Below are 25,468 nucleotides of genomic sequence, written 5' to 3' on the forward strand. Positions count from 1 at the left end.
TCAGACTTGGGAGAATAAACCAGGAAACTTCAAAAATCCATACAACAAAACCTCACACATCAACAATGTAAATGTCCACACAAGCCAAAGTTGCACTGCCATACACTGAATTGTGTAGTTGCTCTTATGAAACCTTGACTTGCATTACCTTTTAAAGCTTCGTCGTACTAATACCTACTACCTGAGACACCCATGGCTAACCCTTTAGTCACCCATCTTGGAACCAAAGTGTTAAGTACAGTAGTATAATCAAAGGTATATTAAAACACACATGTAACCAGGATACTTTACTTAATGCTCATGAGGGTAAGAAGGACAACTGCAAGTAATATGGAATGTAACAAGTGAACTGGCCTCAGGAAAATAGAGGATACAGTAATTATCAACTTTATGGGATTCTCAAAGTGTGGACCTCCTATCACAACAACGGAGAAAGTCGTGCTGAAAATCTCAGAAACTGGATAATTACCCTTGGGAAGTTCAACCAGCGTCCTTGTTGGCATCGTTGTGCTGAAACAATGGGAATGAGGCAACTGGAGGGAGATATTTAATTAAATGTCTGGATATATGATAAATTGCACTAATGTGTAAATTGGAAGAAAGTTCATGACAGCTAGAAATTTTCATACAAATGTATTATTCATTAAAATATCTTTTCCTAGTACAGTACATTATTCAAAAACATTCTTGTAACTCAGTTCCCTATGTTGTACAAAGGATGAAACTTAAGTACAGAATGTGACTACTTGAACTAGTGCTGTTTTGTCCTGGCCTTGAATGAAATTGTCCTCCAGTCACCTCATTAACTCTCAAAAGAATCCATATTAAACTAAGTACGCTTGGCGCAGCTATTGTTTGATTTTTTGACTTTGCAGTCCCGTTTGCATATTATTGCTTTCGTTTGTTCGTTGCAATTAAATAGAAAAAGAGAAAAGATCACATGAAAAATTATCACAGAATTATGCATATCATATTGTGCTTAAAAGTATGCACCTTTCATGTTATCATATGTGTCGTATTCAAAGTGACAGAGTCTTCTGGAAGGAACACTTAAGGCTCTGGGTAAATTAGCCTTAAAGTACCCTCGCTTATGACTCCGAGTCACTCGTTACGTCGCATATTCCTAAACAAACACGCAAAAGCACACAAATAGCCAAATACGTCACCAATAAAATGCTTTTAGAAGAAGTAACATGAATATCTTTTTGGACTTTTTTTTTTTTACACATTTTCCTTTCAAAACGTTGCTATAAACACGGGCGCGCAACAAGCTCGTTAGTGTCCGTGATGGCTGGCTAGTTAAGGACCATAATGGCCAGTTCATCAAGCACGGTCTCCAGGTACATTAAGGGCAGGCAAGGTCACTACAAGGTTCAAGTTTTCAACATTTGGGTCACCACTAAATATTTTCTGGGTCACAAATTATTCAGGTAAGGGTCACGTCACCACAGAAAATGGAAATATCTGGTCTTTTTTCCACCTTAGAAAATGGGATAGGGCTCACTACCACGCTTCCACAAAGGTATACTTTTGGGGACACTTCTTTTTAAATTAAAAACACATGGAACCAAAGAATATTCATTTGTATGTACGCAGGATAATATGTACTGAGGGATTTATTATAAATGGAAGGGATTCTGTAACTAATAATCATATTACATACTAGCCCCTAACATTACATATAACCTACTTAAACTGTGTAGTCGTATACCTAACGTATAAGATCGGTTGCACAGCATCGTATACTTCGTTACAGATACCTGAATTCGTAAATGAAGTCTTGATGATTTCTGAAAATAAAATCTCTTCCTTTATACAGGGAGTATCTTTACAAATATCTCAGACTAAGAATCTGATTCTCACGAGATGAATGAGGATTCTTTGGTTCCCTTGTGCTCGAAACTCGCGATGATTTTCGACACTCGTATCGGCATCCTGCTCTCACTTCATTGTTCACGTAACCCCTTTGTCGTGGGAATACATCACAGTTAGCTAGTTCCACACATTATTTTAGTTTATGCCACGATAGTCTCTCGAGGCATACGCCGAGTGTCGGTCACTTCGTCGTAGTAGTTCGTTTCTGCTGTTGTAGCTCGTGATGAGGAACCCCGGCGGCGAATTGGCACTCTTGAGATCACAGGAGGAGGAAGAGGGTATAGGGCTGAGGAAGAGCTTTGGTTTCTAAGACTTGGTCTTACAATCTCACTAGGGTATTACAGGTTTCTATTTGACAAAGTCAGAATTCTTAAAGTAGTGCAAGATGATGGTTAGTCTAGAGGTCATATAATTGACCACATTTGGCCCCAGTGGATTACTGCTATAATCTAGTTTATGTTTACTTTCTATGGTTTATACAATATCTAAGGCTGGACAAATCTGATCACTTTCAATTGTGTATTTCTGGTTTCTTTTAACAATCAATCTTAATTATTTATCAGGTGATTCGTTGTTACACTGTAAATCATAAGCTCAGTTTACTATTAGCTAACATACAAACATTTTCATGTTTTTATGCAGTGATTCTCAAAGTAGGTTTTCTGACATCTACAACCACTTATTATGAGTCAAGAACTTGATATTTGGTTTAACTAGTTTTTATCAGGAATGTGAACATACAATTATTACAGGATTTCTAATTGAGAGACACTGCATATTATGCAAGTGAATGGATGATATCAGCCATGTAAAAAAACAAACAATAAAATAACCACTCCCTATGAGATTCTGACACAGGCTCCCTGATACTACTGCATTCTGCAGCACATAAAGCTGATCTTGATCATGTTTCTTAATCATTACACTTTAATAAATGTTTGTACAATGCCATGGTAAAAGTATATAAGGGTTTCAATTCTACCTTCATAGGGTATTTATCACATATAAAGGACAAAATATCTACTTTAAAATTAACACTGTATGTGTAGCAGAGTACAGTAATCTAAAACTTACGGAAATGTCATTCTTGTAATGTTACATTAGAGTCTGATACACACAAAAAAGTACATTAACATGTGCTTTGCTTGTGACTTGAATCAACTGATACTTTTTCCTGAAGGTACAATTGTTTTGGACAACATATAACATGGTAAAAATGTAAGTTAATGTATTTTTTGTACAGTGTCTTTGGTATACGATTAGTTGTGTTTTAGCAAAAATATGTTGAGATAACTACAGGACACATATATTGGTATCAAATTTTTAAATGTGCATATATTTTTTATTCATAATTGTAAACTTGACAGAAACCCTCTAAAATCTGTATATTGTCTTTAGCATTAATATATATGATATTTATTTATCTTAAGATTGTTTTTGTGAGACAAATTAATGCCATTTGAAAGTGAAGGTGAATCTGTCAGATATGTAAGAGTCGTTGTTACGGTAGGATTGACCATCATTCTGAAACATATGAAGATAGAAGTGTTCAGCAGCAAGTTTAATTTGTTCTTAACACAGACATATAAAGGCAAGTTTGACCAACACCTCACTTGCCGAGAACAGAGAAACCTTCAAATTATGTTTCAGAAACTATACACTACAAAGTTCCTACATCCAACTCCTCATGAAGTGGGCTCTCTGACTTTGGTCTCAGGAAGTCATTTTCATCCTTGTATTGCTCTTCTCCCTCTTCCTCCTGTTCTCTCCTTCTTTCCTCATCTTCCTCATCCTCGATTTCTTCCACATCTTCTTCGCCTGTCGTGGATATGGGACTCGCTGTCACTTCTGAGAATAGAGGTTATTAGATCCATGAGAATTTGATCTCATTTCATTTTTTTATTAAGAAACCTCTGAAGGCCTTAAGCACCAGATAGTAAACAATTAGTTAAATGTAAGTATGATACACTTCTTACTCACAGAGGAATGTTGAAAAATACAACAGTGTGCAGGGTACCAGAATGATGACCTAACTCTTGTAGCTTAATAAATGTTTGTATGCACAGTAATTTATATTAATAAATGTTGAATGAGCCTACACCATATTCCTCTCAAAGTTTTCCCTTTATTAAAGTTCAGTAACTACAACTTGATTATGATTGTAAGTAAACCCCGTTTGTGTTCTACAACATAACACTGATAAAGAGCAACATTGGACAGTAACCATGATAAAATATAAAATTAGTCACCAAAATGACTAGTGATGTGCCTGAACAAGCTCAGGAACTGTAAACAAGGAATGATCCCCTTTAACATGGTCTCTTACATTTCTCAACCCACCTATTATTTTTTCTGCTACTTTATACATCAATTCATCACTCATTCTAACATTTACTCCGTTTCTGAAATTCTTCGTCGTGTATGCGGGTATCGCGCCGTACGTTCAAACTAATATTTGTTTCTCCGTCTCAACTTATTTTCATCATTTCACCTTTGTTTACATTAACCATGAAATTTCACTTTGAACACATTTCCAAATCAGCTACTAGAGGAGTGTCATCTGTAGGAAACTGACCAAACTGTGACATGGAATCTACAGATGAGGAAGTGAATACTCGTGTATAGTTCGACTCTTTAAGACCAAATTTTTTGGCAAAAAATTGTGGGTCGACCTCTACGTGGGTAATAGTTTTGTTGGGTTGAACCCGTGCACGACGGGAAGGGCGAGGAGCAACTTTTAGCTTCGGACATGAAAAATATTTACCATTTACTGCCATTAAACAATGGAAACGTAAAATATGTACCAATTAGTAATGAAAAGTTGTGCAGTTCCTTCAGCAGATGAAGCTCACCAACTTACAACAGGCTAAATTACCTTACAACGTGCTTTCAGTAGTCTATGTTGAAGTTCTTAGCACGGGCTAACTTATCATATCATATACGGTATCACAGTTCTCGTCGATCTACGAAAAATACCGGTAATAAAACCCTTTACGATATTTCACACTTAAAATAATACCCAGTAATCTACTTCAACCTCCTATTGTTTACAACGATGCATGATGCACCACCAGCTGTTGCGTATCAGCTAGACGGTACACGTGTTTTTCGAATCTTTTTCGGTTGAGAAACCGTTACATCACACGTATATTTTATCTTAACTGTGCCTGAATGAATATATTCTCAGAAATAAATAGTAGTCTTGCTGAAACGTGATGTATTTCAATGTAAAATAGGATAAAATACACGACGAAAACAAAAGACTTGACCTAACCTTCCGATGTTCGAGAGATGTTACTGTACTCGTCTTTTTAATAGTTTTCGGTTAAAATACTGTTATATTACAATGATATTCTATTCATACTGTGCTTGATATAATACATTCACGGAAATGTAATATTTTTGCTGAAATGACATACGTATTACAGTGGAAAGTGGGATAAAATCGTGACGAAAACAACGACTTTCGCTTTCTTTCGTTTAAAAGATGTTACCGTAATCGCTTTTTGAATGGTTTTCGGTTAAAAAACTGTTGTATTACAATAATATTCCCCCCCTAATTGACTTGAATAAATACTTGAATGGAAATAAACGACATTTTTGTTGAAACTACCCGCATTTCAGTGTAAAGTGTCGTAATAATAAATGGTAAACAATTTGCCTTCGGCACTCGGTGTTTCGGGCATGGCGAGCCTCGGTTTATAGGACGTAGAACGTTTTTACTGAAGGTTTTGTTGTTCCATTACCCTCAAAAACGTGGGTCGACCTATAAACGAGGGAGGATTATAGACGAGTATATACGGTATGTGCAATGCTAGCCACACTGCCCCCTTGTAATTTGGAAAGTTAGTATTCAGAATAGAACCAACCACTCAAGTACATCTTTCTATTTTAAAAGCTTGCTATATCCCCCACCTGGATCGGCTGGATGAAAAACAAAACAAAAAGCTGAATAACATCGAATACAGTATGTGAAATCTTCAATCAAGCTGGCGAAAACTGTGGAAGGAGTTGATTCCATAATGAGAATACCCTCAATATGGGGCACTTGGATGTAGGGACTCATCTAAGTGAAATCTCTTCGCATAGAAACACCTCATACCCATATAAACACCAGGCAGGCATCTGTTCTTACCCCCCACCCTCTTCTGACTTCCTCCCCACCACCCAACTTAACACAGTCTCCTATGCAGATGACTTGGCAACAGCCTCCCACAATATTAAAACTCCACTGACTGTCAACATACATACATGTAGCACCCTCAGAATACAGTATATAATAACACTCCTTATACCAGACAACATGATTATCAAGCTCAACAACACTGGACACTTCCACAATCTTCAGACAACAAATATATTATAAACTACTAAAGCACACGAACAATAAGACTAAAAACCCTCAGAATATATAAGAGGATGCACAACCACCATAAGTATTACCTAAATACAAGAACATTGAATTAAAAATTCCTGCCATACTTGGTCACTCATTTCAAGCCTTGGCATAACATCCCCTTCTTCCTGGCAATTTAAAATAATTATCCTATTTTTCAAAAAGGAAAAAATGCACTGCAGCACATTTCTCCCACACACTATATATCCCAACTACCGCTCCCTAAACATACATCCACAAACTCAAACACACATACACTTGGTAACCTGCCTCTTTCATGCCAAGACTCCAACCAAACTGCACACACAGAACACACCTCCATCAGATACCAGCATCTCAGAAACTATTCTTCCAAGAGACTAGAGCAGCCTTGTCAAACATATGACCAAAGGTTACTCTCTGGCCTGCCAGCCTATAAGCTTGCACACTCTTTTGTTTTATAGTTTCATGCTTTGATAAAACAAAAAAGAAATTTCAGGACCTCTCGCATAAACAGAAAGTGCCACAGATGTATACAGGAGCAAGCAGTCTTTCACAGATTCACCATTTGAGTTGAATACTGTTTACTAAGAATATGACACATGCAACAACATAGACTGAATGCAGCCATAGGAACCAAATCTGATGGGAGTGTTGCTAAGTACTTGCCAACAGTGCGTGTCAGAGACGTGACCAATCGCTCAAGTGGCTAACAAGCCGATCAGTGGCAAACAAGATAAAAGTAAAGAGAGAAATGTTATGAACATGGCCGAGAAATTCAGGAGAGATGTACAGTACTGTATAATGACAAAGTTTAAGCAAAATGTAGATGTGAAAATTCTTGTTGGTGAATAATATCTGGGGATATATCACAATATTATGCTGTACTGACAACAACAACCTACTTTTAATATTAGGTACAGTACATATCACAAACAAAACACAATTACAAACTTAGAAGAGAACCCAAGAAGTGAAGAGCATTAAGTTTTATTTACACTAAGTATTTATTTTTTTTGTTTCAAAATAATTTAACAATTTGTATTTCCATATTTGTGGGCAATCAAAAAATTATCCATATATGTGCTGGGTTTTAGTCACATATGCCACTGACACTAATGACAAAATTCAGTACTGTACTGTCATCTAATTATTCAAAACCCATTAAATTTGGTGACACAAGCCCTAAAATGGCAACACTGAGTGACAGGACTTGAGCAGAAACAGATCTCTTTCTGTTCTGTTTACGAAATAGACCTGTCATCACATGTACTGTGCTCGGGCTGAGGGAAGTTTCATGGAACAGTACTTCTTGGTGACACACACTGCTGTAATTTTATACATTTAATTCATTAATACAGCGGGGAACATTTGGTAACCGTATTCAGTCTATTTTGGCGCAATAAAGGTCACTTAAAGAATACTACTGTATATACACACACACACACACACACACACACACACACACACACACACACAGCCAACAAATGCTGACACAAATTGCTGCAAGATGTTAAAGAGAGGCGACTCTGAGTGGAAATGTAAACGATAACCAGCTATAATATAGCTCACAACATGAATAAATGAAGGTCTTAAAATCTCTGGTATTTTTACACTATTTTACATATAAATATGTAATGTTGTATTTTACTTCAATACAATAAGTTCCTGAAAACCAAAGATTTATCTGTAAACTTCGCACAATGGTCTTCGATATGAGATAATACTTACAATGTGGCACTGTATGAAAAAAGCTGGACACCCCTACTTTAGAGCAATGTCATGCGAGACTACACTATCCTTCTGTCAACCTATACCAACACCTAAAATTAATTCTGTCCACACTACCCTAGATATTACAACTCGCATACATACCCAACATTTAATCGACACACAATCTTTCAATGACTTACACAAAATCTGAATACCTGAGGTCCAGAGACCTCCACATGAAGCAGGGGCTACAAGAACAACAACAGCAACAACAAGCAAAGTGAAGTTTCTAAAAAAAAAACGTCAGACAAGATTACCTAATAGTCTTCTTGTGGGTTGGACATATGGGTACAGAAACTAAAAAGACTGGGAGATATAATATAGTGATGCAAGACAAGTGCAGAAAATGACAAGAAAAGAGGTTTGGGACTTGGACATAACCTTAAATTTGTATATTTACTGCACTGTAGTACAGTATACAAGTCAATTTTTAGAGTTCACATATATGCACAATACTTCATAACACTACACTGTGCATACCATGTTGAGTAGTTAGGTTCATTGTTGTCAACATCCACTGACAGGAATGTCTGCGATCTACTCGCAGACAAATCCGAGAGAAAATCAGACTAATCGGATGAAATAACAAATTTTCATTATTTTGACTGATTATATAGAAATCAGAGAGATGCAATGTTTTATTTGTTACTACCTTTTGTGTCTGGACTCTGCAATAAATATAGCGAGACTAAATTTAAATTTAATTGCAGGAAGCGACAATGACCAAGAAAAAACAAAAGAAAAACAAAAAAGAGCTAGGCAGGTGGGCACTGACATAAGATTTGTTTTCCCCCAGGATAATGTTCCTCATTAATGTTGTCAGCATCATTCTCTCCATTTATCTTTAAATTCTGTGCCATTTTCATCAGTGTTTCCACTTTGAACTCACTCAAATATTCAAAAAAATTTATTAACCACCTGATGGTGAGTTGTCTAGGTTGTATCTTGTCTTGTATTATTCACAAGACAAAAACTAAATAAAAATAAATAAATAAATATGATTAATCTTCTAGTGCATCACTCAACCTGAGCCAGGCCTGAATTTTTTTCCTAGGTCGTACAGTGTTCCTGGTGACTCCCGTACCTCTGATCATAGTGTACCACATGAATGCACAGGACATGTTGTTTGTATTATTTTAATATTGTAGGTTACCTTATTAAACTTTGATTCTACACATATTACATTTGATTTTTTCTTCAAAATAAACTTTTAAAGTTAGCATTAAAATTTGTGTGTGTCAAGATAATATGATAACCTTGGTATTATACAATAAACTAGTGGATAAAATCATACAAATATGACTTGAAATTTTACAAATTGCAGACCAATTAGAAATTTCTGTCAGTGGGCATACAAAATATCTCAAGTGTAAACTCCCTACAGTTGTTCTTCTATCTTTACTTGGTAAGATCCTCGAGTCTCCTTGAACAATCCTTCCATTAATTAATCCTATCGGGGCTACATCTGTTTGTCTTCCTCTATTTTCAACTTTGGCTTTTCCATTTACTTCCCCATTGAACACTGCTCCCAAATACTTTAATTTATTTACTGCACTCAATGCTTCCCCATTCTTATTAACAATACAAGTGAAACAACCCCTTTACCACAGAGAAACCACTTTTTATAATTTATTTGGGTAATGCCATACGATTTTATTCAGCACAGAGGGCACGATCCCATATGCAAGGCATTATCAACAACTACTTTTTAAAGTTCTACAAATTCCATGAAAATAAACAGATATTAACATTCTTTGACTTTCCACACTAAAAATGGTACAGCACTCTCCAGGCAAAATAAATGTAACAATTTCTAGTCTGCCGTCAGGTCTTGGTTTCATTCCGTAGTTGCTCATTCTTACTTTCATCTCATTTACAATATTAATACAGTACATTCAGAAAGGCATTTAATAATCAGTGACATCATATACTCCTTCAGGTATTTAAAGTAACTTCTTTGCACTATTCACAGAAAAGAACAACTTCTTGCACTATTCACAGAAAAGAACAACTTCTATCAAAACATCATGGACAGCCTTCAATAAACTTCTGTATAACCCAGACAGGGTCAACATTTCCCACAGTGCACTTCTTTTTTTTCATGGGAATGCAGGACATTCCTCTTTTCATCCAAGGTTCACAATATAACTTGAATTAGTGTAACTATCAATCATTCCAGCCTTTCCCACTACTCATCTATGTGTGGTACTGTATGCTTTTTCAAAATGCCAAAATCTTCCTTTGGTTATATCACAAACCTATTAGGCAAAAGACTTAAGACCTTACTGCCAGGTGCTATGCTTCTTAACCTATATATGATACCAGATTCTACAGAATCTAGCAGGTCTGTCTACTCCTTATGGTAGAACAATGAAAGTACATTCTAGAGGCCTGTTGCCCCTTAGGGACAGAGTGACCATAACACACTATGCTGCTGGTACATAAGGCAACAATGTGGCTGAACTTGACCACCTTCACATCCTCAACTGTTAAGTTAGGTATACTCATTCACAGCTGAGTGGACATATGGTTCACCATGACCCTTTAACAGGAGGCATCCATTTTTAACCTTTCAAATTGTTTGATGTGGCATGACAAAGTTATCAGCCTGTTACTGAAACTCAAATTCAGGTTCTTCATCGTTTAAAAATCTGCTCAAACTTCTGCTTAGTGTTAAGGTAAAAAGAAGCTCTTTTGAGTACCATTGGCAGTTTTTCTACACACAGGAGTCTCTTACCAAACAAAAGTAAGGTGCCTCCAGTCTAGTGTATCTAGAATATTGGATAATCTTGGCCTCGGAGTCATATTGGCAGTTCTAACAACAGCAAACATGACCAGTCTAAATTCAAATGGAATTACAAAAGGCTGAAAACTGAAGATTCACATTTATAAAGCTTACCTAGGACACTAAATTCATCAGAGAAAATGGTAATTTTACCTATTACAATGAAAGTTATAAGGATACCATATGCTTATCACACTGAATGGGTGTCATAGTAGGGAAGTTGAAATTTTGTCTCAATAGTGCCTTTTAAAGAGTCATTCTTCAGCTCAACAGGTCTTGGGTAGTCAGGTAAAACGACCACCCTTGTCCATTATCTTCTGAGCTAAGAAAAGCTCTCACACAATGGACATGTCTACATCATTCTTAATCAGATTAAGGTTCCATACCTTTCAGGTGTGCAGTGAGAGGCTTTTAAAATTGAACGTATTCAGGAAGGATCTAATAGTAACTTTTCTTGCCATAGTGCAGCTGAGGGCCATTGTATAAAATATGCCAAGTTAAGTTGTTTTAACTCCTTTGGGGAATTATGTCTAACAAAAACTTCCTGTTCTAGGTTTCACCAGGGTATTCTTGCTAGCCCAAAAGGCCAACCTGAATAAAGACTAGTTATACTGCAGATGTTTTAGCACATTCTCTTTTCAGAACTTGTGCAGTTCCAATAATCTCTAAGAAGCAGCAGTACTCAGTGAGATGTTTATTATAAATGCAAATTCAGAACTGGACAAGTCTGCAATGAAGATAAAACAATAAGAAAGTTTCTCCACTCTTTTGGACAAATTCCTTGGAGTGGATGATTGAAATCTTCAACATTAATGTTGTTTTATCCTTGTCATGTGTCCAAGGCCCTGCAGACACTAGACAGCTTCAAAGGCAAGATTACTTTAGTACCTTTTATGGATATGCAAAATTAGTCCAAAGTTCTTTACTTCAAGTGCCTTTAACTGATTCCAATATAAAAATCATGTTCTTACACAGAAAGTATGATTTATTTCAACTGCATTTCCCAGCAGACATCACTGCAACCTATATGTAAAGGCTTGCTAGGCAACTTATCAATATAAATTGATTTTGCAACAGTAAAAGCTCCAACTGAGTCATGGGATACTATAATAACAAAGTGCAAAGCATTAAAAAAATTTCAGTACTACTAATCCTTTTTTTGTAGAATTAGGTCGTTCAAAACTACTTTCGTTATAAGCTGCCACCACTTCGGTTTTTTCCCCATCCGTGTGGTGTGTTCACCTCAAAATATCAAGAAACCATCATCTAACTATGTTACGGTTATAAATGTGCCGCCTGGTGCTGTAGTGGTAATATCAAGTGCTGTGTCTTCATTCCTCCCTAACCACTGTGCCCTTTATTGTGTTTCATTTCCAATCCTGTTAACATACTTGATCAGCAATGGTCAAATTAACCCTTTCCTGACACTATGCACATTTTAGACCAACAAGTAAAGCTAATGAATCTAATTACCTCACATGATTATTTAAACCTTTCTTCACACAAAGGAAAGCTGACATATACCATATTACAATTACTCTCATTCTAAATATTGATGACCTCCATACCATCTTGTAATGAATATCAAACAGCACTATCTTAATTACTTACAAATTCTACATACAGTATTAGTTTAGCCATCACACAGCGCATGCTTTAGCCACTATACTAAGAAATGAGAATGGGTTGCCTCAAAATATACACAGTACTGTACAGGCAAAAAAATCAGGAGGGAGAAACTGCATTAGATAAAGAGATGTGTGTGGGGAAATAAGACAACAGTAATCTAGAAAATATAAATTGGACTGTAAGAATGCCCCCCAAAAAAAAATATATAAATAAATAATAAATAAAAATAAACATATGATGTCACTATAAACGAATCAAAATTTAAAACAATTTAGATAGATGGGAAGTTCTGTTACTCCCCTCCCAGTACCATGTTCAAGGGTAATAAACAATCATAGTGCTACCCTTAGTCTTATACATGTGAGTTGTGTACTGTACAAGGGCAGTTATGAGCTTCTATAAATTGGTTAAAAGCTTTATCTTGTGACTGTCCAATAAAATGAGGCATCTTAAAACATTAGTCAACGGAGCAGCAACTTTGGTTAATCTCTTGATGAACCGATGATAACTATTTTGACCAATGAAACTACACACCTCATCTGTATTAGTAACAGTAGGGAAATTCTTGACAGTAAATTTTTTTCATAAGATGTATGACTACCTTTAAAGTCTACCAAGTGTCCCCCAAATGGCAGTCTTTTCTTCAAACATTTACACTTACTGATTTGACACACAAACCACCTTCCCTAATTTTGTAGACTTTATCCAATTTCTTAATGTGTTCTGAAACATTCTTTAATAAAATTATGGTGTTGTTGAGATATACAAAGAGTGAGTGACCAACCATGCCACAAAAAACAGCATTAACAAGGCATTGAAACACTGATGGTGCATTCTTAAGCCAAAAGGCATCATTCAAAACTGACTATGCCTTGAAGGTGTAGTAAAGGTTGTGATAGGGAGCGATTCCTCTGCCATCTCCACCTGCAAGAAACCACTGAGGAGATCAAGAGAAGAGAAAACATGGTTACCATCACCAATTGACTGCACTAAGTCTGTGAGGATAGGCATAGGATACTTGTCCGGCACAGCTCGTGTTTACTTGGCGATAATTAACCACAGGTCTCATCTCATTTCCAATCTTGGAAACAAGGAAAAATGGTGAGTGCCAAGACAAGGTGGATGGTTCAAAGACTCCAAATTTAACATATTATTTCCAAGTTTGTCTACAACTGCACGTCTACTGTGTGGCGTGTTATATGGCATAACATATATGGGTTGAACATTAGGAAGGAGTTTCACGTTATGTTTTACCAAAGAAAATTCTCCCAACGGTTCACATGATGTAACAAATGCATCCTCAGATTTCGTAATAATAAGTTCAAAAATTTTAATTTATAAATTCTGACTAGAGTTGGCCACAGAGCAAACTTCAGCAACCTGCCTCGAAGAATCTTGTCCCACCTTTACGGCCAATGACTATACAAGAATATACTGTATCCAATTTTTGTTTAACGCTTGAGCTACATGGGTGCATTTTGTACATTGGAACATGAGAACTGTGGCTAACCCGCCCAGTTTGAAATACTACTGTACGGTATCGTAATTATTCATTGGTGAATATCGAATTGGGATGTTAAAATATCAATTGCAAATAAAAGGGGTTGCAAATAGTGAGGTATATCTGTACATAGACCACTAATTCATGATTCACCATTTCTTAGTAATTCTTGGTCCCATTCTGGCAATATAATGAGGGTCTACTGCACAGAGGTTCAGGTGGAGATCTTACCTGTATAAAACATACATTCAACTTTATATTAGCTAAATTATATAAAGAATGCTTCTACTTAACTCATGAACTTACAACCTGTAGAATATATGAGAGAAATATACAGGTTCTTGTCGAGAGTCTGTTGGTGCAAAACATATACTACAGCGGTCCCTCGGTTAACGAACGGTTCGATTAACGAAATTTCGGTTAACGAATTAGCTCCCATAAGGATTTTCAGTTTGATTAACGAACAAAACTTCGATTAATGAAATCCTTATGACAAACACGTTTTGTTGGCACGCATCAGCTGATCGGCTAGTCCGCCAATACAATAATTGGTTCTATTTTTACATTCGTTTCCAGTGAAGTAAATATCAAGAAAGTTGGTCTCTTGAATATTTCTGCATTTTTTTATAGTATTAAAATTAGTGGTCATTCTGAAACTTAGTTAACATACTGTACTGTATACAGGCAATCCACATATTTTTTATTGAACATTCGGTTGGAATTTTTAATTCTATATATTGGGATGTTTGAAAGAGTGAAGGTTTGTAAGTAAGGGACTGCCTGCATTCCACCTGTACTTGCTAAATTATTCTCAACGTAGCTCTTACCCGACTCGTGAATTTATGTCCTTAAACACTCTTGGGCATTCCCATATGGACTATAATCTGACCGTGTTCATTGCCTATACAATTTGCACTCTTCATACAGCTCCCATACCCTCAGTGTCTCACCATCACCCTCCTTGATCCCCCCAGTTACAAAAAAATCTATCAATATTTATCATACACCCTGTAGATAACGCTTCCCAAGGTTCAAGAAATAATCCTTCGAGTCATACTGATAGATGACCATACTCACAGTTTGAATTCTTACATGACCTGAGAGTAACTACTGAACTAGTAACGGAATCATCTGGTGCTTAGTGTCACAAATAAATAAATTAAGGGTTACTTGATGAAGACAGTAAAAGTCAAAGAACCATGAAAAGATAAACAAATTGATGTGAAGCACTGTGAGTCAATATGGAGGTTGAAGAGTCATTTTATATACAGTACTGAAATATTAAAGCTATGATGATTGTATATTTCACTTATTGTCTTTGGCCTTATATGTCATTTTTCACACTTGTCTGGGAATACTGTCTCATCTTTGAGTTTATGTACACTTGATATCCCTCCAAATATGACTGGCAGAGGAATAGATTACTGATAAACTAACTGACAAAAGATATGATAGAAAAAGCAAAATATATTCTTTGAAGGATAGTAGAGAAATTTAAAACATATCACAGACATAGATGTAGTATGTAACCAAAGAGGAGTCAACAATAACAGAAGGCAAACACTGTAGATCTATAAGAACTGAAGCCCAGCAGCCTATTGCTTAGTACTCAATTATCTAATCCCCTGAACTTGCATTGATTAAAGAAAAATTAGGTGTGGTAATAAGTTTGAGCTTATTAACCTAAAAAGAAAATAAATAAAAAAGCTTGATAATACTATATGGTTACTCGGTTTACTTAGGGAGTTTGAACTTATTCTCAAAACATATACAGGAGTACACCGGGTACACAGAATGAAATGTTATTGGTATTGTGTTAGTAAACATTAGTTAAAACCCTTCTACACAGCCTATAGATACACATAAGATATCAGGATGTGTAGGTTATACAGTATAAATATTTCCTCATGTCCCAGTGGGAGAGCAAACAGGCAGGTTCATGTGAGTGGAACATTTCCCAGTGTAGTGGCAAGCATGCAATTAGTCAATATCAAACTAATGCCCTTGTTTATTCTAGTAAAATAATAACCAAGCAGTCCTTTGTGAGCATAACACTCCCTCATACATCCCTGTGCATGAACAACCAAGCAGTCTCTGTGAGCATAATACTCCCTCATACATCCCTGTGCATGAACAACCAAGCAGTCTCTGTGAGCATACATCCCTGTGCATGAACAACCAAGCAATTCCAACAGGATAATTCCTGTTCCTACCTGCATCAGCCATATTTCATGACATACGCCTGTGGAAGCACCAATCACCAAAGCCATGCAACGTACCCGTGTTAGACAAGTTAGTCTTGCGAGCGAGTGATGAAGCCGTATTGTTGTTGTTATTGTTGTTCTGTGGTTTACCATGCAGACTTATGAGACTATCAGGCCAGAACCTTGTGGCAGAGGCCTTGGGGTTGTAGGCCTTCGACTTCTTGGTCTTTTGGTCAGGAGGAGTGGAGGCATCGATCATGGGTTGGAGGATGCGACGTCGGGCATTGATAAACCAGTTGTTCACCTGCAGAAGCGTCAGGTTGGTCTGTGCTGCGATGTGCCTCTTCTCATCTTCACTAGGATAAGGATGCTGTGAAACATATAAATTACTAACTATTGTACTGGTATCAAAGTAATTACTAAAAGTTATATAAAAGTGTGAGTGACTTATTGTGTTGTGATGTTCTAATAAATATAAAATACTTGAGTAATTTTCAATATAATAAATAACATACCAAACTTACTAGAATATTGAATAAAACCTTAAGTAATAAATACACTATACAGACTTACTGTACATGTTTGATAATCAAGAAAGATGGAAAAATAAAATTACAAAATATAATACAGTAACTGGTTGAGAATAAAGATGGAAAAAGACATTTACATAGAATTTTATCATTGTCAAGAAGGAGATACACTATACTGTACTGCAGTATTGAGGAACAGTGGGCCGAGACATATGGTTTTTTTATGCTAGATATACATTAACTGTAGCTCAGCAGCAGAACATTTCAATTTTCCACTGAAAGTAAATAGTCCCAAGTTAAATTCTCTGCTTAGAAGAAAACCTTATCAGTAAAATGAGTACACTTTGCATTGGCTCATGGTGGAACAATCCTCCAGTGGACTACCATTCCGCCAAAATGGTGCATAATCAAGGGGTCTGCACCAGCCTCTCCGTCCAGTATTATAACAGGAAAAGACTTTCAAGACTGAGAACAAATATCTGCTTGTATATAAAGGCTGCAAATAAAATACTAGAAGGGTTTAAGAGTAAAGTGGTCTCTCTGACCCTGTTTCCTTTGGCATCATATAACTATCCCTGCTTTGTTTATATACAGTACATGATGAATTGTATACCTATGTTGTCTATATACTGTACAGTACATGCTGAATCAATGTAAACTTGTATGGTAATTTTACTAAATATTCATTGAACTTTCTAACAGTTTCTTTCTATGACCATAATGATTCCCACTTGGGCAACTTTACATTTCCTAGTACTTGTACTGTACTGTATTACACTATCCTTTATACGTTACCATTTTTCTAATTCACTGTCATTGCCATCCCTTATTCATATTTTCACTTCTTTATGTATCTCTGTCAGGAAGTATGTCCCATATCGACCTCATCCTCGTTGCTCCAACTACCGACGCACATGTCATCACACTCACACTAAAAGGTTTGTCCCTTAATACTGTCAATGCCTATGTGCCTTCCTCCACCCCCACCGTGCCTCCCCTACCACAGCACAGTCCCCAGCGGTCACCAACACCCCTTCCTCGTGACCAATATCCCTCCTACAGACAGGCCTGGCACTTACGCCCTTAAATGCACGGGTCAAGAAGGCAGGCATGAACTGTTGGGCGCTGTAAATGCTTTTGCAGTTTGTCTTGCACAGAATGCAAAGGGGTGCCCAATAAACTAGCCACCTCACAAAATCGTACTGTACTGTATAACCTTAAGAGACAGAAAATGGCATAATAGGTTTCTCTATAACTACATTCCTGTATGTTCCACTTGAGTGTCAAGGCTACATCATATATCCTTAACTATGTAGGAGTGTAAAGGCTACATAATACAGAATATCCTTAATGATGTAAGAACAATACTCACGACGATGTGTTGGAAGAGCCAGGCTTTCATTATGGCAGTCGCATGCTTGGGGAGGACTCCTCGCTTCTGCCGTCGCATTCCACCATCCTCCTCCTCCTCACATGATGGGGGAGTCAAGGGAGCTGTAAAATAATAATTCATATCACAAACACATTGACACAGGTACATAATTAACCATCAACTGTTTGCTAATTCTTATGACATTTTCACTCATCCCTTCAGTACCATGACGACAGCTAAAGTTATATCTTAGGGATAAACTACCATGATTTTTAATAGGTAGTCTGGCAAGTTCTTGGGTATATTTTATTGTAAATCATATAATATTAATAACAAGATGTTAATGTAAATAACAGAATCAAATTCAGCCGTTATTTATTGGGTCGTGAAAGTCACTCGGTCATAAAAGGACGCCATATTGAGGCTCCATGCCGTCCTCCTATCACCCCTTGATTATGTGAAAGTTGCATAATAAGAAAATGAATAAATAAATAATTCTGCATACATTACTCACACCCGTAGCACAAGCTGGGAATACCACCCTAATGTGCGGCAAAACATTCTAAGCATAATTTGTGTTTTGATCAAGGTATTTATATCAATGCTTAACACATACAGGTACGGTACTACATTATAGCTGCACAAGAAACTCCTTAAAACTTTCCCATCCTTCTAGCTCCAAACACCCTCCTCAACCCCAATAACTGGCCACCCACTCACACATCAACCCCCAGCCCACCTCTTTCCTTCACTCATGAGTCGATACCCTAGGGGTTCACACCTCAAGGATTGACAAGGATGAGTGTAGCAGTTGGAAAAGTCTCCAACTGTACTAGAGCAGCAAGATCTGGTTTTAAGAGGAGTTTACAAATCTCACATTCAGACAAGTCAAGTGATGGTCTGTAAACATCACTCAAGTACCTACCTTGGAGTTGGCATATCACACCCGGGGAACATCACCAGTAATGACAAAGATGGATATTGATGTCATGACAATCACATAATCTTTGGGTATATTTAATTACTGTAACTACAGTATTCGAGGGAAAAATATTCTTTGGGTAATCTGAGTCAGTACTAAAAGTAAATAATACCACAACATTAAATTAAAAAGAAAATGCGAGTTTTAATGCTGACATTAAAGGAAAAAATTAAATTCAATAAACAAGAGTTAGATTTGGAAATGGTGAAATCTTACCCAGCAGGTTAACGATGCTGGTTTCTGGGGGTGGAGGGCAGGGGTGGGCGCCGATCTGTGAGAGCGGAGTGCTGCCCTGGATTAGGGTTGGTGATGCGGGCGTGGACAGGGACGTCGTGGGCGTGGTGGGTGAGACGTGGACGATGGTAGTGGGCAATGTGGTAGTGACGGGAGGGCCAGGAAGGGCAGTGGACTTCGTGGTGGCGACCATACCAAGAGGACTTCTACTTGGGGTTGCCAGTTGATCATGTTGAAGCTCCTGGGACTGTATCTGGTGGAGGTGGTGGTGTTGTTGGTGATACTCTGCCTGCTGCTGCTGCTGATGGTGGTGGTGGTGGTGGTTGTGGTGTTGTTGAGTCACCTGGAGACACAAGGCGGCTTGTTGCTGCTGCTGCCCGTCCAGATACTCTCCCGCTAATACCTGTCCTGAGGTGCTAACTACCTGAAGAAAAGGGACACATGATACTCGACCTGCAGGTTATATTATATGGCTTATACTACAATATGACAGTCTTAACAAAGTTTGCATCTGCTTAAACACAGAAAACACCAAATATTGTATCAGTCTTTGTGTTATGATGAATATAACTTCACAAACGCAAGACTGTCACACTGATTCCATGTGATGTGCAATACCTTGTGATTTATTTCATCAGTGTATGTAAACATCTGGACTAGTTCATGATGGAAGACCAACAAGAGAGCATATGTGTAGTGTTGTACTGACCAAGGGAAATAGCTGAACAAGTACAGTACATGTACAGTACTTGGGCATTAATGTAATTTTGAAAACAACAAAAAAGTGATGCACTGTGTCAAGGAATATAATTTGGATACAACACATTTATATTTTTTGCATTACAATAAACCAATCAGTGAAGATACATAATAGTACAGTAAACTATCTTAATCAAGTCCTATTTATTTTGCCTTCATATAAGTTAACATACAGTAGTTTGGTCACCCAGTTTTACCCAAAATCAGACTTGAACTTTAATTCTCATTACAGCACCTGTGTATTTTATGGTGGAGATGATAATTTAAATAGGGGAACCTAATAATACCTGTACCTTTTAGGAAAATCTTAGACAAATGATACAAGTGATCAATTGTCTGTATCTAAAAGGCAACTATCTTATGTTATCATCTTGACCAAAATATATAAAAAGGGGGTATTTTTTGGGAACACAATCATCAAATTTTTGTTTCTAAACCCAAAGAACACCTCTTTTTTCTTTTTTACGGGGAATAGCCCACCCGGGCACAGGTCATCAACCCACATCGGGGCCTAGAGGGCGAAAAAATAAGAATAAAAAGAAATGAAAAATAGAAAACGAAAAGGTTATATTAATCTACACCACGAAGATGCCGGAAAATCGAACTACTGGTGTTAGCCGTCTGCTCCAATTTTACCAAAGTACCTAACCTAACCTCCATACGGACCCCCCCCCAATATATATATATATATATATATATATATATATATATATATATATATATATATATATATATATATATATATATATATATATATATATATATATATATATATATATAATATATATATATATATATATATATATATATATATATATATATATATATATATATATATATATATATATATATATATATATATATATATATATATATATATATATATATATATATATATATATATATATATATATATATATATATATATATATATATATATATATATATATATATATATATATATATATATATATATATATATATATATATAGTCATTTGCAAGGGAAACGTCGGTAATTATATAGGACTAGCTAATGAGAGAAATTGATTGAAAAAACTTATGAAAGCACCGGAGTCTAACTTTTATATTATAGTGGACACTGGAAATATGTTAAAAATTGGATATTTTAAAAATGAACATTACTTAACATTTGTGGGTATGAAAAACAGACCTAACTAAACAAACCTTCCTAACCTTACCTAACTTCCTTACTTCAAGCCCCCTGGATCCCCTGGTATATTATACAGAAGGAACCTACTATAATATGGTGAAATTTTAGTAATTTTCTGGACGTGAGATGATACGGCTGCATCAGGGCTATGCACCCCGGGCGGCGGAGTGATTTACTGTGTTGGCGGGTTCCACAATAAATTATTATCATATCAGAACTCACTGATGAAAATATACTAAGAAAATAAACAGTAATAAAAATAACTCACTCATGGGTTAGTCCTATATATTAACTAAAACGTCATCGAAAAAATGTCTTAGAATTGTCTGAACTATTGGTTGCACATATCAGATTAACAGTACTCAACACAAGGTGAGTTATGCAATAATACCGAATATTTACCCAAAAACCTCTTGATAATTTACTTCCTCAAAATTCTTAACACCTTTCTGGTTAAGTTTGTTGTCAATTTGGTATTATTTTAGTTTTGGTCATTTAGGGAATCGGTTGGGCTACATTTAATTAGGTCAGGTCAGGTTAGGTTAGGTCAGGTCAGGTCAGGTCAGGTCAGGTCAGGTCAGGTTAGGTTAGGTCAGGTCAGATTAGGTATGGCCGAAACTAAAATTGTACAGTAATTTTTTTTAATAAATTGGGCAAGCTCTTCTGTAATTTGACCCTAAGATATATATATACTTTTGCTTCAAGTTACTTACTCATAACCAAACCCGACACACACTGTACTGGAAGTAAATGTCAACCAGATTGTGTGCCAGCGCTGGGACCCATATCTCGCTTTTTTTACCCTAATTCTTGCCATCTCTTTGTTTATTTCTATTGAAGAATTATGTCTTCCAACGCCTGCTTCATGTGAGATATCCATTACAGTGTGAACGTTCACCATGACTTGTTAATATGGATAAATCCGCGTTAAGAACTCAAGGTAGAGCACACATTCATCAATTCATGTTTACATTTTTTTTAGTTAATTTTGATTATATTAAATAGCTACTGGTGGAGATAAATGGAAAGTGACCCAGGTGCTGACGGTCTTAATCGGAGTACACCTCAAGATACATAATAAATCATAATTAAGAAGTTTGAGCTCAAATGTATGTAAATTACAGTATGAAGCAATGAGGAAATTTCCAACAACTGCCCGGATCAATTAATGCTTACCCCATCACTACATCAGCCGACACCCTGTCTAATAGAAAACATGTTTAATAAGACAGTATAACAATCGGTTAGTTATGATGCCCTTACGGTGACTAACAGTATCTTAAACCCCTTAAAGCCTTTCAATACGGGAGGAGAGGAAGGCGCACTCTCATCACTTCGCTAAACCTGTCAATACAAATAACAGCGGGAAGATTAAGTCTACGTCAACTACAATTAATGAATCCAAATAAATTCCCTCAAAACTTGGACAATATAACAGCGACGGGGAGAGGGTTGGGTGAGAGAAAGTTAAGAGAGAGGAGGAAGATCATGACAAGCTGGGGTAAAAAAAACACCGCCAGCTGACCGTGCCCACATTAACAGTTCGTGACCTGGCTACATGTACTGTACCTGGTGGGTGGTGCTGCTGCTGCCTAACACCTCACTCTCGGGGAAAATAGACTCTATCCACCAACATATATCATTATACTGCCGCTAATACATACTTCCTTACTAAAATACTCGCGTTTATGTTATGTATATTCTAGATACAAAGGTTTCTGGTCCATGTAGGAGCTACACGGACAGTCACTGTAGCCAATTACGGTACAATAATGGGTAGTGAGTCGAGCGCTCTAGTGGCACCTACTGTACATATTATCTCTTCCTCATGAAAAAAACAAAATAAATAAAAATACGAAAGACCAAATCAATCCATGTACTCCAGACACAACATATTTATAAATTTATTTCATCTTGATCATTGTATGTTGTCACGCCACATGTTTTACACTAAGTAAGATCACGTATTAATATCCCGTAGAGGTCTTTGAACATATCCAATAATTTTTGACGAGGAGTTTGGGTTCGAATCCTGCAAGTGATGGAGATGATATTTAGGGATCTCTCTCACGTAATTGCAGGGGGGGGTAAATAAACAGTACAGCGAAGAAAAACATTTACCCTCTACCAAGCTAGGCCTCCCCCATACAGCCTCCCGAGACAGCAATAGGCCTACGGCACGGAGGCACAACGTACCCCTGGGAAAACTTCTGTGACAATTCGTACGTTTCAGTTCCAAATGTTTTTTTCCCTCTCAAAAAGGCGTACGTTTTGACTCAAGTTGTTCGTTTCTCCCACGCACGGTGTTGCTGTCCAGGATGTAACTTTCCTAAGGCATTTCGATCCTAAATGTTTTTATTTTTTCCATAGGCGTTCTCTAACTTTAAACGTTTCGATCCCACACATTTCTGACTTAAAAGGTTTCGATCCCGTAAATTTCATCCCAAGTTATTTTTTTAAACCAAGACGTCACGGCCTAGAATGTCCCCCTCCCCCCCCCACCGGACATTTGCACCTATAACGCTTTGGCTGGTTAGGTTAGGTTAGGTTGGACTAATATGATAACTTTCCTGTATCAGTCTAACGGACCAGAGGGAGGAAGTTTGGTCAGTAAATACGACACAGTTTGGCCCTTTCCCTTAACCCCTCACGTACGATGCTAGCCCCCTCTCCCCTCCCTTAACCCCTTACGTACGATGCCAGCCCCCACTGCCCTCCCTTAACCCCTTACGTACGATGCCAGCCCCCACTCCCCTCCCTTAACCCCTTACGTACGATGCCAGCTCCCACTGCCCTCCCTTAACCCCTTACGTACGATGCCAGCCCCCACTCCCCTCCCTTAACCCCTTACGTACGATGCCAGCTCCCACTCCTCTTAACCCCTTACGTATGATGCCAGCTCCACTGCCCTCCCTTAACCCCCCTGTACGATGCCAGCCCCACTGCCCTCCCTTAACCCCTTACGTACCAGCCCCATGTACCCAGCCCCCACTGCGATGCCAGCCCCCACTGCCCTCCCTAACCCCTTACGTACGATGCCAGCCCCCACTGCCTCCCTTAACCCTTACGTACGATGCCAGCCCCACAACCCTTACCCCAGCTCCCTGCCCTGCCCGTACGATGCCAGCCCCCACTGCCAGCCCCACTCCCTCCTTAACCAGTCCACGTACGATGCCAGCTCCCACTGCCCTCCCTTAACCCCTTACGTACCCAGCCCCACTAACCCCTTACGTACGATGCCAGCCCCCACTCCCCTCCCTTAACCCCTTACGTACGATGCCAGCCCCCACTCCCCTCCCTTAACCCCTTACGTACGATGCCAGCTCCCACTGCCCTCCCTTAACCCCTTACGTACGATGCCAGCTCCCACTGCCCTCCCTTAACCCCTTACGTACGATGCCAGCTCCCACTCCCCTCCCTTAACCCCTTACGTACGATGCCAGCCCCCACTCCCCTCCCTTAACCCCTTACGTACGATGCCAGCCCCCACTCCCCTCCCTTAACCCCTTACGTACGATGCCAGCTCCCACTGCCCTCCCTTAACCCCTTACGTACGATGCCAGCCCGAGTACCATTAATTAGCCCAGTGAGAAAGATGTTTTAACCCCTTGAGGATGATGTTGTAAACCCTGGAGTACAATGACTTATTCCCTTGAGTACGGTAACCATGTCTTAAGCCTTTTAATACGATGATGTTCCTTGAGTACACGAACATAGTACTCGGGGTTTTAAGATTTCGTACTCAAGAGGTTGTTTACTTTTTGTTATTTGTTTTTCTTTGTTTATTATACAGGTATATTTTTTTGTGTCTTTAGTCGAATTTTTCTGCGGATTTTAAATAAATTAGAAGAAAAACAAGTGATTATCTGATGGCCATTTTGTATGATTGAACGTGATTGGCCATTTTTCGGCTTTCATACAAAACGTTTTCTGATTGGTGTACCATCGCCGACCTGTGATACCCCTCCACACACACCGATCCGCAAATGTTGGGTTAAGACTTAAAAATCTCACCCCAAGTCCAAACATCAACATTCGAGTCATCACTATCATTTTCACCATCCTCATCGTTATTTACCACCATCACACTGACCATGGCACCATCACGAGCCACAAAGACCATGGCACCATTACCAGATGAGAGCCACACCGTGAAGGGACAGTTCATAAAGGCACACCATAGGCTCCACACCCTCTCAGCCTCCTCTAACAATATGTCAGTAATATCGCAGCTTGTGAGTCTCCACCCTCCCTCCCTCTCTCTCCTTTCTCCGTTT

The 25,468-nt window shown here is 37.8% G+C and overlaps 1 protein-coding gene across 3 annotated transcripts in view; it reads right to left on the minus strand.

The window, feature by feature from the left end:
• Positions 1-274: 274 nt before the first annotated feature.
• LOC121856295 (homeobox protein PKNOX2-like) overlaps positions 275-25,468 on the minus strand; it is a 172,305-nt gene continuing 147,111 nt past the window's right edge. Inside the window, exons 4-7 of one of the 3 annotated variants that reach the window (XM_042351747.1) lie at positions 19,243-19,684; positions 18,045-18,166; positions 16,293-16,512; positions 275-3,723 (exon numbers count right to left, since the gene is read on the minus strand). In XM_042351747.1, the coding sequence (XP_042207681.1) occupies positions 3,536-3,723; positions 16,293-16,512; positions 18,045-18,166; positions 19,243-19,684 (972 nt within the window). In that variant the 3' untranslated portion in view covers positions 275-3,535. Of the gene's footprint in view, positions 3,724-16,217; positions 16,513-18,044; positions 18,167-19,242; positions 19,685-25,468 lie in introns of all 3 variants that reach the window. The other 2 variants (XM_042351746.1, XM_042351749.1) reach the window with 2 other exon arrangements.

Source organism: Homarus americanus, unplaced genomic scaffold, assembly GCF_018991925.1.
Source record: "Homarus americanus isolate GMGI-L3 unplaced genomic scaffold, GMGI_Hamer_2.0 scaffold48220, whole genome shotgun sequence".
NCBI classification, from domain to species: domain Eukaryota; kingdom Metazoa; phylum Arthropoda; class Malacostraca; order Decapoda; family Nephropidae; genus Homarus; species Homarus americanus.